Below are 13,993 nucleotides of genomic sequence, written 5' to 3' on the forward strand. Positions count from 1 at the left end.
GTTGTACCTTGCTAAAGACTTTGAAATTTCAAAACCTAAAAAGCCACCTGATGAAACGAAACGTTGGCAAGATCTGAATGGCTTAGTGAAAGATGTAGAAAATAGGAGGCCTAAAAAGCCACCAGACTTAAGTGACTGTTTTATGAACCCTAAAAGACTGCCTTGTTAATAAAGAGACTGGGGACAGGATACTGTATTTGTATATATTATTAGTATTATGCATGACTTTATTATTATTGTATCTCAGTGTTACCTGAAAGTGAATTATTGTTTTGTTGAGTTATAGTCTGGGGCAGATTTATATCGGATTTTTGAGAATGTCATGAACACATTACATCACGAAACTACTGGGTTCCCACCAGAAGAAATTTTGTTAGGCAGCAGGAGTAAAAGTTTAATTGAGGAAAAACTAGAGTTTCCACCTTGTGCAAGTTTGGGGTTGAGTCAAAAGAAAGAATTAGTAAGAAAAAGGGCAAAGCAAAAAGCTGAATCTAGATCTAAAAGACATGATAAAAATCTGAAAGTTTCAAAATTTAAAATTGGGGATTATGTTTTTTTAAAAACCCACGAAAAATCTAGTGAACTGAACCATGAAATTTCTAAATTTAAATATATTTATAATGGGCCGTAAGTAACACAGAACATTCCACACAATAATGCTTACTACCTGATCTACCCAAAATCCAAAAGAACTTTAGGTGTAAGAAATGTTGTGGACCTGAAACTGTATGTTCCTAGGAGTGAGTGACCTAAGTACAATCAGAAAGCAATTTGCAGTAAATGTACTGTATCTTATGCTGAAACTAATTTCGTCCAAATGTAACAAGTCTTTGTAAATGTATGTATACCATTGACAGTGTGCTAATGTAGTTATGTGAGTTTCAGATTACCAAATGCACTATAAAAGTAAGAATGTATGGAGAAAAGGACTGAAAAGAAAAGGGTAAATGCCGAATACCAAAGTGGACGGTATATGAGTCATAATATAAAGGACTGCCATACACTAATGAGGGCAGATAAATAGTCAATGGAGAATTATAAGAGTGATACAGGAGATGTGACAATATGAGGTGAAAAGGACTGCCCAAATCTGAATAATAGGCAGCACATATATGTAGTAAATTTTCTAAATATTATTGTGTGTGTTTTGTTTAGTAAGTAAGAAAATGGACTGCCATTCAATGCAAGCAGCAACAAATTGTCTTATTGTGTATACAGGTATTTGCATTCGTTTTTGTAGTTAAATGTTTGTATTCCAGATTTTGAAATTATTTCTTTGAGAAATTTAGTAAAAAATGAGTAATTTGCTATTTTAATAATGTTGTGATGAGAGGTTGGACTGTGCAAAAGGCACTTAAATAAATGACAAGTAAATGTTCTTGGTATGTTAAAAAGTATAGACCTATATAATGTGAGTGAAAGGAAGTATGTGGTATAAAATTTTTGGACATTCACGTAAAGAGTCAGAACCACTGTATAAATGTAAAATTTAGTGTTCCCATTAAATTTACACTTTGTGAAAATTACTGGAAACAGGGGCATGTGTAACAACAACAACTGTACATATAATATTTTTCTTCTGAATTTCGATAAATTACTGTAATCAATGTCCTGAATCCATTTCTTTTCTTGTCATGTCATTATGTTAAAGACACTGTAAACACATTTCGATGTAAATTTTAATATTTATGTTAAAATTCAAGTAATGTTATAATAGAAGTGAAGTTTAAATAATGTTGGGAATATTGTAAAATGTGAAAGTTGTAATTGTACGCCTGGTCCATACGTAGGCAATGTATTAGGATATGTGGAATGTAAAACCTTTGGTGAATACCCTATCTGTAGGGGAGAGGTAAAAGGTGGATGGCAGGCAAGCGCGGAAAAATGCACACGGGCGCGGCACAGCATAACGGTCTCAGCAAGACAGTCGGAGTTGGGCACCGGTCTGAGGAACACGTTCCGGATCGAGGAGGCTATCCTGGAAAAAGTGGTTTCATTTGAGCCTCGGATGTGCCGTTTCCGACGACTATACAGCATGGCTATATCCAATAGGCACTGAATTGAAAAGGATTACAACGCCAAGAAGAAGCAAAATGCCGATACAGCAAGAGCCATAGCTGTGATTGTATGTGTGCTGTGCGCCTCGCCATCTCGCTGCCCGCCAACCGCCGCATCGACTTGTACAGGTCAATTCTTTACAAGTGTATCTGTATGGACCAGTGTTAAATTTGTTCCTAACTGTTCAATAATAACTTGACTTTTACCAGAATCGCCCTATTAATTAATGATCCTAATCACTAACCTGGACAGGGTCCTTTCCGCATGTTGTGCAATCCGAGTGTCCCGAAATGAAGATTTAAAATTCATGTTAATAAGAATTACGTGCAGAACTATCTATGCTAGAAAGATATTTAAAGAACTTTGTTGTTAATGAATATTTTGGTAAATAATAGACCGGACAAATTTTGAAGATAATGCTGAAAGTGGTTTAGTAATGAAGCTTAATTAAACAGAAACAAAAATAGTGGTAGTTAAAAGAGGAATTAATAAGACAAAAAGAATAGTAACCCATATTTTGTAGGTCTCGAGTGCTTCATGTGTCCAATAATTAATAGTTTCAACACAGTGACCATAACAGTTTCAGGGTGCCCCCCCCCTTTTTTTTCATTCTTTTCATTTCTATTCATTTAAATGCTAAAGTGCACTGAACTGATTAGATCTGCAAAGTGAAAGCCAATACAAAACCTAAATTTATCAGTGTTTTTTTTCTTATTAAGATTGATATTGTATGTGTGTTTCAAAAGTGCTATTTCTAGGGCAACCTATGCCCGATTTCAGTTGGATCAATAGAAAAAATGCAGTGTGTAGTAATCATTGTAGTGTAATGTTGTGTATCTGTAGCTTGTCCAAATCAGTACAGAAAAGGAAAATACTAGTTTAGTAGATTTTTCTGGTTCTAAAGTTTTCCATATAATGCAGTATTACTACGTGTGGTTATGTTTGTACGTACATCCACTTGTACAAGGAAAAAACTCACGTAATGCCTAATTAGGCTGGTGACCGTATTATTAATAATTGGTAGCATCTGCTGCGTAGATTTCTTGTCCGTATTAACGTGTAGTTGCACTTTATACTAGCTTGACGTATCATTGTTGTTACTGACTGGGTATAAGTCCGATTTTGCTTCCATTCAGGTACACGCGGTCATCTTATTTAATAAAATCGTTTCTTAGAAGGTGAAGCCCGTCAACTTATCATAGTACAGGCTTTAAAGAGTTAACGTACGCAAGAGCGGAGACGTTACAAGTTGAGTTAAAAACATAGGTTAGCTATATTTAATACTACAACCTTGCTATCACACGCACTTTTTAAATACTTTGGAACGAAAAGCAAGTCTATTTTGCACTTAGCAGTTGCATATTTAAATTCAAATGGTTTTAGAGCTTACCAAATAGAAGCCCAATAAAGTTTTTAGAGCTATGAAACTCATTTTATGATTGTTTAAAGTATATTTAAACTAATCTTTTGCCGTTTTCAAATCGCCGAAAGAAGTTAAGTATAGGAAATGGAAGGAAGAGAATGACCAGCGAGCACTTGATGCTGTGCGAAATAATGATCTCGGTTTGAATGCTGCTACGAAGCAGTATTGCGTTCCCAAAGCAACTCTCAAACGTCGTCTGGATGGAAGAGATTGATTTGCTTTGCGGATAAAAAAGTAATCGACAGCGTTTTTGACTTATCTTCTGAAGTGGAGCATTTATATGTCAACATGTGATGCAATCAGAAGAGATAGCAAGTTTCCAGCGCGCCTGAGATCTTACGAATGATAGCACTCGATGTTGCCGAAAGAAACAATACACCACCTAGATTTCACTGTGAGAAAGAGATGTCCACAAGAAATAGTACTATAATTTTATGAAGCAGCGTCTCGTTGAGACAGCCTGGGGCCATTTCATGGCTCGTGCCACTGGTTCCAAAGAACAGAGAGGTGCGGAACTTTCCTGACATTCTCACGAAGTCAGTCGATGAGAACATGTTTGAAGGACCTGCAGTTTTTAATGTCGATGAAACTGGACTTTACGCTGTACAGAAAAAGACAAGGAAAGTAACTGCTAAGAAGGGGAAGTGTTACATCTACTGCTGTTTGTTGCCTCAGTGCTGCTGAACAATACATACGGCCGATGTTGATCTTTGACCGAGTTCGTGATAAACATGAGCTGAAGTACGGTGCACCTCTTGGGACTTTTCATTTCAGATAGCGGATACATAAACAAAGAATTATTTGTGAAATATGTGGAACATCTTATCGATAATGTAAAACCTTCGAAGGAGCATAAGATTCTGATTCTGCTTGCTGACCATACAATCCATACAAAAATCCAGAAACACTACATCTACCTCGGGAGAAAGAATGACACTGCTTTTCCTTTTCGGGCATACCTCTCATAGACTGCCGCCTTTAGACGTGTCTTTCTGCAAATCTTTACGCATTCACTATGTGGACTAGTTCCGACTTTCAGTAATTTTTGGAAAATCATATGGGAGGGCAGGAACTATAAAGACGGCAACTAAAGGACTTTCTCGTTGTGGGGTCTGGTCAGTAGTCAGATATGTTTTTCAGGGTCGTCACTTTTATGCCTGTAATGCAGCTCACTCTGACCCGTCCAATGAGGAGTTACCAGTAGTGGGAGAGATTACTACTTCACCACCAACAGAGATGGGAGAGGCGTTTGGTTCAACGCATAGCTAGAAACCCAGCAAGACCACCAACAACCACAAAGGAAATCGAAAAAATTACCGTTGGACCCAGTCATTTTTTTGTTCCATTTAGCAAGCAGGTCTCCAATTTCAAAACTGTCACGTCAGTGAAGGCCAGGTCAAGAAAAGGTACACAGAAAGCTTTAATACTAACAAGTTCTCCATAGAATGATCAATTAGGATGTAGCGCTTAACCTTCCGCTAACCTTAAGAGAGAGCAGCCTGTAGTGAGTCAAACGAAACAAATGGAAAGCACCGACAGCAATGATTGGTTTTGTCATTTCAAAATCGATAAGTGGAAGACATGATTCAGTGTATTGTATGTAGGAAGTAGGTGTATGAAAACTGCGCTTGTGACAGGAAGAACACTAAAAGTTACTTTTGTTTTAATAGCAGATTGACTATATCCCTGTATTACGGAAAAGAGCGTGTACTGCCTCATAGTCTTTCAACAACTATACGCAATGGCAATTGTTTTATAAAGTAGACTAAATTTTACTTAATTTCATAATAATGCCAGTTTAGAATTGTACTACATTTCAACGTCTGTCTAATTTACTCCTTTCTATGTTCAAAATCAATATTCCTCGTTCGCATTGAAATTTATTTCCACTTAATCACTGTGCGGCCATTTTCAAATCCATCCGGGCGTAGTATTCTCGAATGAGGTGATTAATCACGAAATTTCGGATATACCTCTAACGGTACGTTCATGGAATTCAACTGGCCCATTGATGGAAATGTGTATTCATGAATGAACCTTTAGGTAAAGTAATTCAGCACGTCTTGTTTTTGATGGTGTTAAATATATTTCAGGAATAACCGTTTGCACTGTGATGTAAGTTAGCTGAATAATTTTGGCATTTTTTATCACAACATTTGAAACATAGGATTTCTTTCCTTTCTGAGAAAAATTAACTCGTCCATTGATGGCAACCTTACCCTGTCTGTCCTCTCGAGCCCTGAGATCCTCCACAGTATTGAGTATAAACCTCCTGAATATATAGATTCCTAATTGGCCTCAGATTCGTAGGATCCCGACTAATGCGAGCAGGAATATCGTGTCCCGACCGCTTAATGTTTCTCATTCTTGTACGATATCGTCACAGACAAAGAACATTCAAACGTGATTTTTGAATGAGATACGCATCATGTAATTTTCCTTACTGCACGTACCGTAGATAGTGTTACTCCTACGTGGTCTGTGCTGTTGTGATGGAATGATAATCCTTTATTCAGGCCTGTAGTACAGTTAGTGGCAGTTTGACTTTCTTTATAGATTCTGTGCACCGTTGAGGGCTCAAAAGAGGGACTACAAAGTCTTCCATTTGTTAATCTTCATTTTCTGCAAATGAAAAATTGTCGAAACCTGGTTTGGAACGGTGTAATACCCGGATGTCACGTAGCCTACAATAAGATATTCCAAAGTACTGCATTAAGCAGGCTATTCCAGCTTCTCAATAATTCTTGTACTGGTGGTTCTCGACCCCGACTGGTAGGCGACTTTTATTTGGAGGAAGGGGGGGGGGGATGCATGACGAGGACAGTGTTCAGGTCCTTTGCAGTAACCTTTCCTGCCTATAGTGGCTTCACTGCAAAGTTTCTAATCTTCACCATTTGACCCATATACTGTATACAGCTGCTCCTGTTGTTCTGACCGGTACCTATTGGATCCACCTCTTGCACACAGCTACAGCTGTAAGCTGTGCACGCCAATTTAATTTTTGTAGGTTATCAATGTGCTCGTCGGAGGGAGAGCTATGAACAAATGTTTGTTCTTGTTGTGGCACAGTATTTACCTCTGCGCAGTCTGATACAATCTTCGTTGAAGTGTGGTGGGTGATGGACGTATTCAGTAGTGCTATGTTGACTTGTGGTTGTATCTGTTAGATGAAGGAAGATTTATTATAAAGGACAGTAAGGATGAATATGTTGTATATATTTGAAGGCTAAAGGAATTTAAATGTTATTATTTTTGAGGATCAGAAGTTTGAGGTAAGATTGCAACATTGCGCCACTAGTTTGTTGGAATGATTGCTGTCAGCTAGTTAACTTTATCTCTTGCTCAGAGCTAAGAGAAAGACCCCCTATTTCTATATATCATACACTGAGATATCAAATGATTATGCTGTTTGATTTTTATAGAAATTGTATGTTAACACTGTACCCTTTTTAAATCATTGTTCACTTTGCTAAGCATAGTGTTGTTCGGACCAATGTTATGTGCGACTATCAGGCGAAATTTTACTCTGTCCTTTGAATACATAATTCGTTCAAAAATCGTTGTATTGGAATATCATTTGATAAGAACAGTCACTCTCCCCATTTCACTGTCCAAACAACGTTTCTCATTACGCGTTGTCGCATTTCACCGTAGGGTATGCAACCGTTTGAATATTGTTTGGAAATGTTGTTTAAAAATAGAACTCTAGCTTAGCCGCTTCTTGCTTGCTGTTTGGTGTTGAGCTTTCGAGAAATCTGCAGCAACGTTGTGAAAACACGTTTAGTCAAACGTTAGCATTAGAGTTCAAGTTGGTGGGTATGTAGGTTTGCTAATAGACAGATTTTTTACAGAGTGAGAGGTAGATTTGAACCAAGTTTCATATACATACATATAGTGGGGAGCTTACACAATTTCTTCCAATTGTCTGAGTTGACAAAAGTCATTGAGTACGGATATGCACATGTACTTAGGGTGGTAGTATCGCGGACACAACGTATAAAAGGGCAGTGCATTGGTGGACCTCTCACTTGTGCTCAGGTGATTCACGTGGCGAAGTTCCCGACGTGATTATGGTCCCCGACCGGAATTAACACACTTTTCAAAGCGGAATGGTAGTTTGAGATAGACGCATGCGACATTCAATTTCGGAAATTGATACAAAGTGCCAATAGTGTGCCGAGAATACCACATCTCAGGCATTACCTTTCACCACAAATAACGCACTTTACGAGCGACAGCAGCGGCGTTTGGATGGTGTTGTCAGTGGTAACAGAGAAGCAACAAATAACCGCAGAAATCAATGTGGGATGTACGACGAAAGTATCCGTTACGACAGTAGGATCATTTGCTAACATCATGACATCGCCTGAAACGCTTCTCCTGGCCTCGTGAGTATCCTAGATGACTGCTCAGATGACTCCCGATTCTAGTAGGAAAGAGCTGATGGTAGGACGCGAATCTGGTGCAGACCCTACGAAGCCACTGACAACACCTCACTGAATTTGAACGCGGTTGTGTAAAGAGCTACGAGAAGCTGGATGTTCCTTCTGTGATATTGCAGAGAGAGTTGGGAGGAATGTAGCGACCGCACACGACTGCTGGGAGCGGTTGTCACGATATTGTTCGGTCGCTAGAAGACCGGGCCCCAGACGGCCACGTGGCATTACCAAGAGGGAAGACCATCTTATTCAGTGTATTGCTCTGGCGTATCGTACTGCATCTGCAAGAGCAATCTGAGCGGCGGTTGGCATCACAGTGAGACAGTGAACAGTTACAAATCTGTTACTTCAAGGGCGGCTCCGAGATGGACAACGTGTAGCGTTCATTCCTGTAACTCCATGCTATCGCCATTTGCGACTTCGGTGGCGTCAAGCGAAAGCTCATTGGAGGGCAGGATGGAGATCTGCTGCGTTTTTTGATGCAAGCAGATTCTGTCTCAGTGCCAGTGACGGCCGTGTGTAGGCTAGAAGGAGGCCAGGTGAGGGGCTGCAACCAAGCTGCCTGCGTGCTAGACACATTGGTCATCGTATGTGGTGCGATTTCTTAAGACAGGAGGAACTCTCTCATGGTTATCCCACGCACCCTGACTGCAGAATTGTACTACCTGCTGTGCTGCCATTCATGAACAGCACACCAGGGGAGTTTTCCAGCAGGATAACCCGAGCCCATATACTGCGGTTAGAGCACAACATGCTCTAAACACTGTCAACTTGTTGCCTACTCAGTCAACAGATTATTCTCCATATACGGGAAATCATCGGAGTACAACTAGGGCGTCAGCCACGAAAGGAATTTACCGTCCCGGTATTGACCGACCAAGTGCAACAGGCTTGGTACTCCATCCCAAAAACTTTAATCCGGCACCTGTACAACACAATGAATTCACGTTTTTGTGCTTGTATTCAACAGTATGGTGGTTACACCAGTTATTAATGTACCAGCATTTAACATTTGCAGTGTCTTACCTCGCCTGTGATCTTGCAATGTTAACCACTTAAATATGTTAGCTAGACAAATGTATTCCAGGAACTTTATTACTCTATGTTAATTATCCTTTGGTGCTGCGATTTTTTCCCGTCAGTGTAGAACGAAACGTAGTGGCTCTATTACAATTTCTTAAGTGGCAAGAAAAGCCTATCTTGTCAATCGATGAAGGTTCCGTTTGCCACATTATATATTCTATAACGCCCGTCACTGATGGTTCTACAGACCACTACTTAGTACATTTTCATTAGTCAGTCTCTCTAATGAATGGAAAGTATTTCGAAACTCAGAGACAGTGATTTAGATTCGAATATTTGACCCATATCTTTTAGCCTATTTGGCGTAAAGAACGCAAAGTCGAGGTGTTGGTGTTGTTGTTGTTGTGGTCTTCAGTCCAGAGACTGGTTTGATGCAGCTCTCCATGCTACTCTATCCTATGCAAGCTTCTTCATCTCCCAGTACCTACTGCAACCTACATCTTTCTGAATCTGCTTAGTGTATTCATCTCTTGGTCACCCTCTACGATTTTTACCCTCCACGCTGCCCTCCAATACTAAATTGGTGATCCCTTGATGCCTTAGAACATGTCCTACCAACCGATCCCTTCTTCTAGTCAACTTGTGCCACAAACTCCTCTTCTCCCCAATTCTATTCAATACCTCCTCATTAATTATGTGATCTACCCATCTAATCCTCAGCATTCTTCTGTAGCACCACATTTAAAAAGTTTCTCTTCTTCTCCAAACTATTTATCGTCCACGTTTCACTTCCATACATGGTTACACTCCATACAAATACTTTCAGAAACGACTTCATGGCGCTTAAATCTATACTTGATGTTAACAAATTTCTCTTCTTCAGAAACGCTTTCCTTGCCATTGCTAGTTTACATTTTACATCCTCTCTACTTCCACCATCATCAGTTATTTTGCTCCCCAAATTGCAAAACTCCTTTACTACTTTAAGTGTCTCATTTCCTAATCTAATTCCCTCAGCATCACCCGACTGAATTCGACTGCATTCCATTATCCTCGGCTTGCTTTTGTTGATGTTCATCTTATACCCTCCTTTCAAGACACTGTCCATTCCGTTCAACTGCTCTTCCAAGTCCTTTGCTGTCTCTGACAAAGTTACAATGTCATCGGCGAACCTCAAAGTTTTTATTTCTTCTCCATGGAGTTTAATACCTACTCCGAATTTTTCTTTTGTTTCCTTTACTGCTTGCTCAGTGTGCAGATTGAATAACATCGGGGATAGGCTGCAACCCTGTCTCACTCCCTTCCAAACCACCGTTTACCTTTCATGTTCCTCGACTCTTATAACTCGTGAAATATGTGGACGATGGTTCGTGGAATACTCACGTCGCTGTGGTACTTGGTGAGACAATTGAGGAACTGCAGCTGGTCCATATTGGCTGGCAGCACCCGATACACTCGGTAGTCGTCGTAGCGCACCCTCTCTCCAGCAGTCAGCGCAAGACCAGCCACCAGGTATAGCAGGACTCCTCGCATCATCCTGGAACTGAATCCCAGGGCTATTGTTCAGGTGCAAACTATCATCGCAGAGAATCTGTGTACTTTTCCGAAGAGACCAACTAAGCAGGTGGAAGGGATGCTGGCCTTAATAAAAATTGTTTTTATTTTTTAATTTTTTAAAATTCAGGAGCGTTTTTCATTCACAACAAGGAGGCTTAGCCATTGAACGGCCACTTGCCTATTACACAGGAAATGTTTTTAAAGTGCACTTTGAGGAAGAAATTACGACAAAATCCCCTTAACAATGTAAGTGGCGTGAATACAAGGACGCTATGTGCAAGAAGCATGAAGCGCCCTTTGAATGTATCCTGATAGCTAAAAGAGCCACGCGCACTTTGAATGAGAAAATGCTACTTGACACTGAAATCAATATAAAAGATAGGGTCGCCACCAACTCTAGGCACACGACAAAGAAGAAGTAGCACTGAGTCGGAAAATAACTTAATTTATTAATAAGAGAAACTCACAAAAGAACATTCATTGTAACGTCATTGATAAAGAATGGGATGTAGTTATTAATATGATCCAGGCATTCTTCCCGTGAATCAAATATTGAGTAAAGTAAATAGGTCGTGAACACCATGCGTAAGTGCAGCCGGCAGCAAGATTCGTGAAAACACGATCTATTCCAGAGCACTTCTTTCAGATAAAAAAAATGACACTAATCACTACACCTGTGCACATGGAAACGCTATAGGTGGGCCAACAAGGAAAACTACAAGGTAAATGGCGAAGGTAACGGCGACGTAACATCGGTACACAAGATAAGATTGAAGGCAAAATTATTTATTCCTTAAAACATTGATGTAGTGCATCTATAGCCTGCTGTTGCATGCTAACTATATACAATTGCTTGTGAAATACGACACGTTTCATAACAGACTCGCGTGTCCACTCGGTCCGCGGAGACAATTTCTATGGACCGTGGCCAAATTTTAATCACATGAGACAAAGAAAATTCACAAATACACAAAAATTACCAAGATCCGGAAAAGATTAGAAGCATACACACACAATTGTAGGCACATAAACATTCACACTGAACCGAGGGCACTTCAACATATGCAACTCCTTTGTGCTGCGTTCCTCTCACGGATCAAAGTCAAGACTGCATTGGGAATCAAACTGAAATTCTACAAAAGCCTTGCATTCCCTGCTGCAACCCAGCAAGTAAATCTTTATAAGACGAAATTCGAGACCAAAAGCTAAAAGCTCCCCTCTCTATGTGACAACGCGCCACGCGGTCAGTCCAACTCACCCTTCTGCTCCTGGAGCACAGCTGTGTACGCTTCCCGTACCGGCGGCAGACTGACTCCCGCTTCTCCAGCCTCTTCCACGCTCCGCGTGGACCGGAAAACCCCAGGATGCCATTTCCGCCACCAACCTAACGCAGGTGGATTTCTTACAAGTAGCGGAAACCTCTTTGCCGACTTGACCACTACGAGAGTTGGCAATGAAAGGTGGCTACAGGACCCTTTCATCACCCCAAACGTCCCGGAGAAGACTGTGCCGCGAATTTTCTCGCCATGCTAGGAGATTCGCCAACAGTCTTCGAAACAAACATACCCTAACGAGTAACAATTGCAACAGTAAACAGCAGCACAAAGGAGTTGATTACTTATATCCAATCGAGCTTTATCTGATCTTAGTCAATAATTGTGACCTCATGCGGTCCGCAAAGCAAACAGAACAAATTAAATTAACGCTAACATCATGTCATCTGACCTACTACGACCACAACCATGAGATATTATTTCAAAATTGCTTTAACGAACTATCAAAAGTTAACATAGAGACATAGGTGAACAGGTACATAATATATATAAATATATAAACAAATACAATGATGCAAAATCATTATCACGAACCAAAGCAGTATCATCTGGTGCTGACATATATAAAAACATGCAAGTGAAAGTGCAAAATACAATATTCACAACAAATACAGTGATACAAAATCATTAATGAACCCAATGGTATGACAGCTGGTAAATAGTCACCTATGGAAAATAAGATATGAGTACAATAACACATCCAGAAATCAACTCGCTGACACGCTGTCATTTTTCAGTTTCGCCACATGGTTGTTTCACTGGGTATTCTCTTTAGGTGCTCTTCTAAAGGCGACTTGGAGGATAAGCTACTAGGGGACCACAACACTGAACTGGGGAGTTCGCAGCGGCGTTGATTGTAACATCCGTTGTAACCCAGGTTGATCATCCTAGACAGCACCCCGCGACGTTGCCTCGTGCCCGTTTCCACCCTCTGCGTCCATACTGTGGGATGGTTCGGCGTTGCAGATTTGCAGGACATCGCCACTTGTGGGCCCTGCCTCATCATCGAGAAGGCGGCTTGGCGGTTGTCGTCCGTGTGTTGTGGAGGAATGTGTTTTACCGACACACGCCCCCGTCTCCTGTCGTGTCAATGGGGAGACACGCGCTCTTCTGCGTCGCATCGAGGTCGACGTAAACTCGTGCGGGTGTCGGGCTTGAGACCCGCTTATCACCTCTTTGCACCGTCTCAGCTGATGCGTCAGTGGTGGGACCCGTGTCCCTCCGGGCAGTGGGCGTTACCTCACCGCAGCAGCCGTCTGGACTAGCGGCGCTCAGGAATCGGCGGCCTCGCCTGGTGTGCGTCATACTTTCCCTTTCGCTTGTCAGATGACTAGCGCATGGGGTGGAACGCCGGCCATCAGCTGGCGCTGCCGTGTTGACACGCCTGCGGGCTCCGGTGTGAGCCTGCGCCTGGGGGAAGACCAGCATCCCCTCCCCTCTGACGGGGAAACAGCTGTGACCGCTCGCCGCATCACTGCTTCGCCGTTGATACCAGGGTTCGGCAACGCCTGCCGGTGGACCAAGCCCTGTGCTTTCTGAGGCGGAGGCTCCCTAGGCGGCCTTGCACCCACTTAAGAACTGCGCTCACAGGGATCGTTACAAAATATCATGTGTACAGATTACCACAAAATCTTAGGAGTTTCTCACTCCTGATCAATACATGGAATAGTGCCCAAAATTAACTTGACAAAAAGGGCCTTCTTAACATTACTAATAAGAAGAACAACGAAGAAAATTAAATAACCAATATTCAAACAAACAAAAAATCCTTTTTATAAAATATAGTTCCAGCATTACATCTGCTGTCAATCATTCAGGGTAGATCTTGTACAAGGTTTGGTCAGGATTTGGATAGGATTTGGCGCCGCTGCTAGCTACAGACACAAAACTCTACCTACTCCTAACTACGCTCTCACGCACAATCTACACAGCTCGTACTAGTCACCATCACCATATAGACCGACTACAATTCCCACATATAAACAAAATATTCCTTTCAACACCAATACCCATATCGTTGTTCATTGACTGCTCCTCCAAGGTTTGTAGAACATGTTTGCTGATCTGTGAAAAATTTCCGAGACTTCTTTTCTATGGACATTGCATAATAAAAGTTATGATTAATGAGACACAGAAGGTTCATTCAAGTCACATCTGAA

The 13,993-nt window shown here is 41.1% G+C and overlaps 1 protein-coding gene across 1 annotated transcript in view; it reads right to left on the reverse strand.

Moving 5' to 3' along the window:
* The window catches only part of LOC126252141 (zinc carboxypeptidase-like), a 119,321-nt gene that overhangs the window by 93,080 nt on the left and 12,248 nt on the right, over nucleotides 1-13,993 (reverse strand). Inside the window, exon 2 of the mRNA XM_049953008.1 lies at nucleotides 10,327-10,486. Coding sequence (XP_049808965.1) covers nucleotides 10,327-10,479 — 153 coding nt within the window. The 5' untranslated portion in view covers nucleotides 10,480-10,486. The remainder of the gene's footprint in view (nucleotides 1-10,326; nucleotides 10,487-13,993) is intronic.

Source organism: Schistocerca nitens, chromosome 4 (assembly GCF_023898315.1).
Source record: "Schistocerca nitens isolate TAMUIC-IGC-003100 chromosome 4, iqSchNite1.1, whole genome shotgun sequence".
In the NCBI taxonomy this organism is placed as follows: domain Eukaryota; kingdom Metazoa; phylum Arthropoda; class Insecta; order Orthoptera; family Acrididae; genus Schistocerca; species Schistocerca nitens.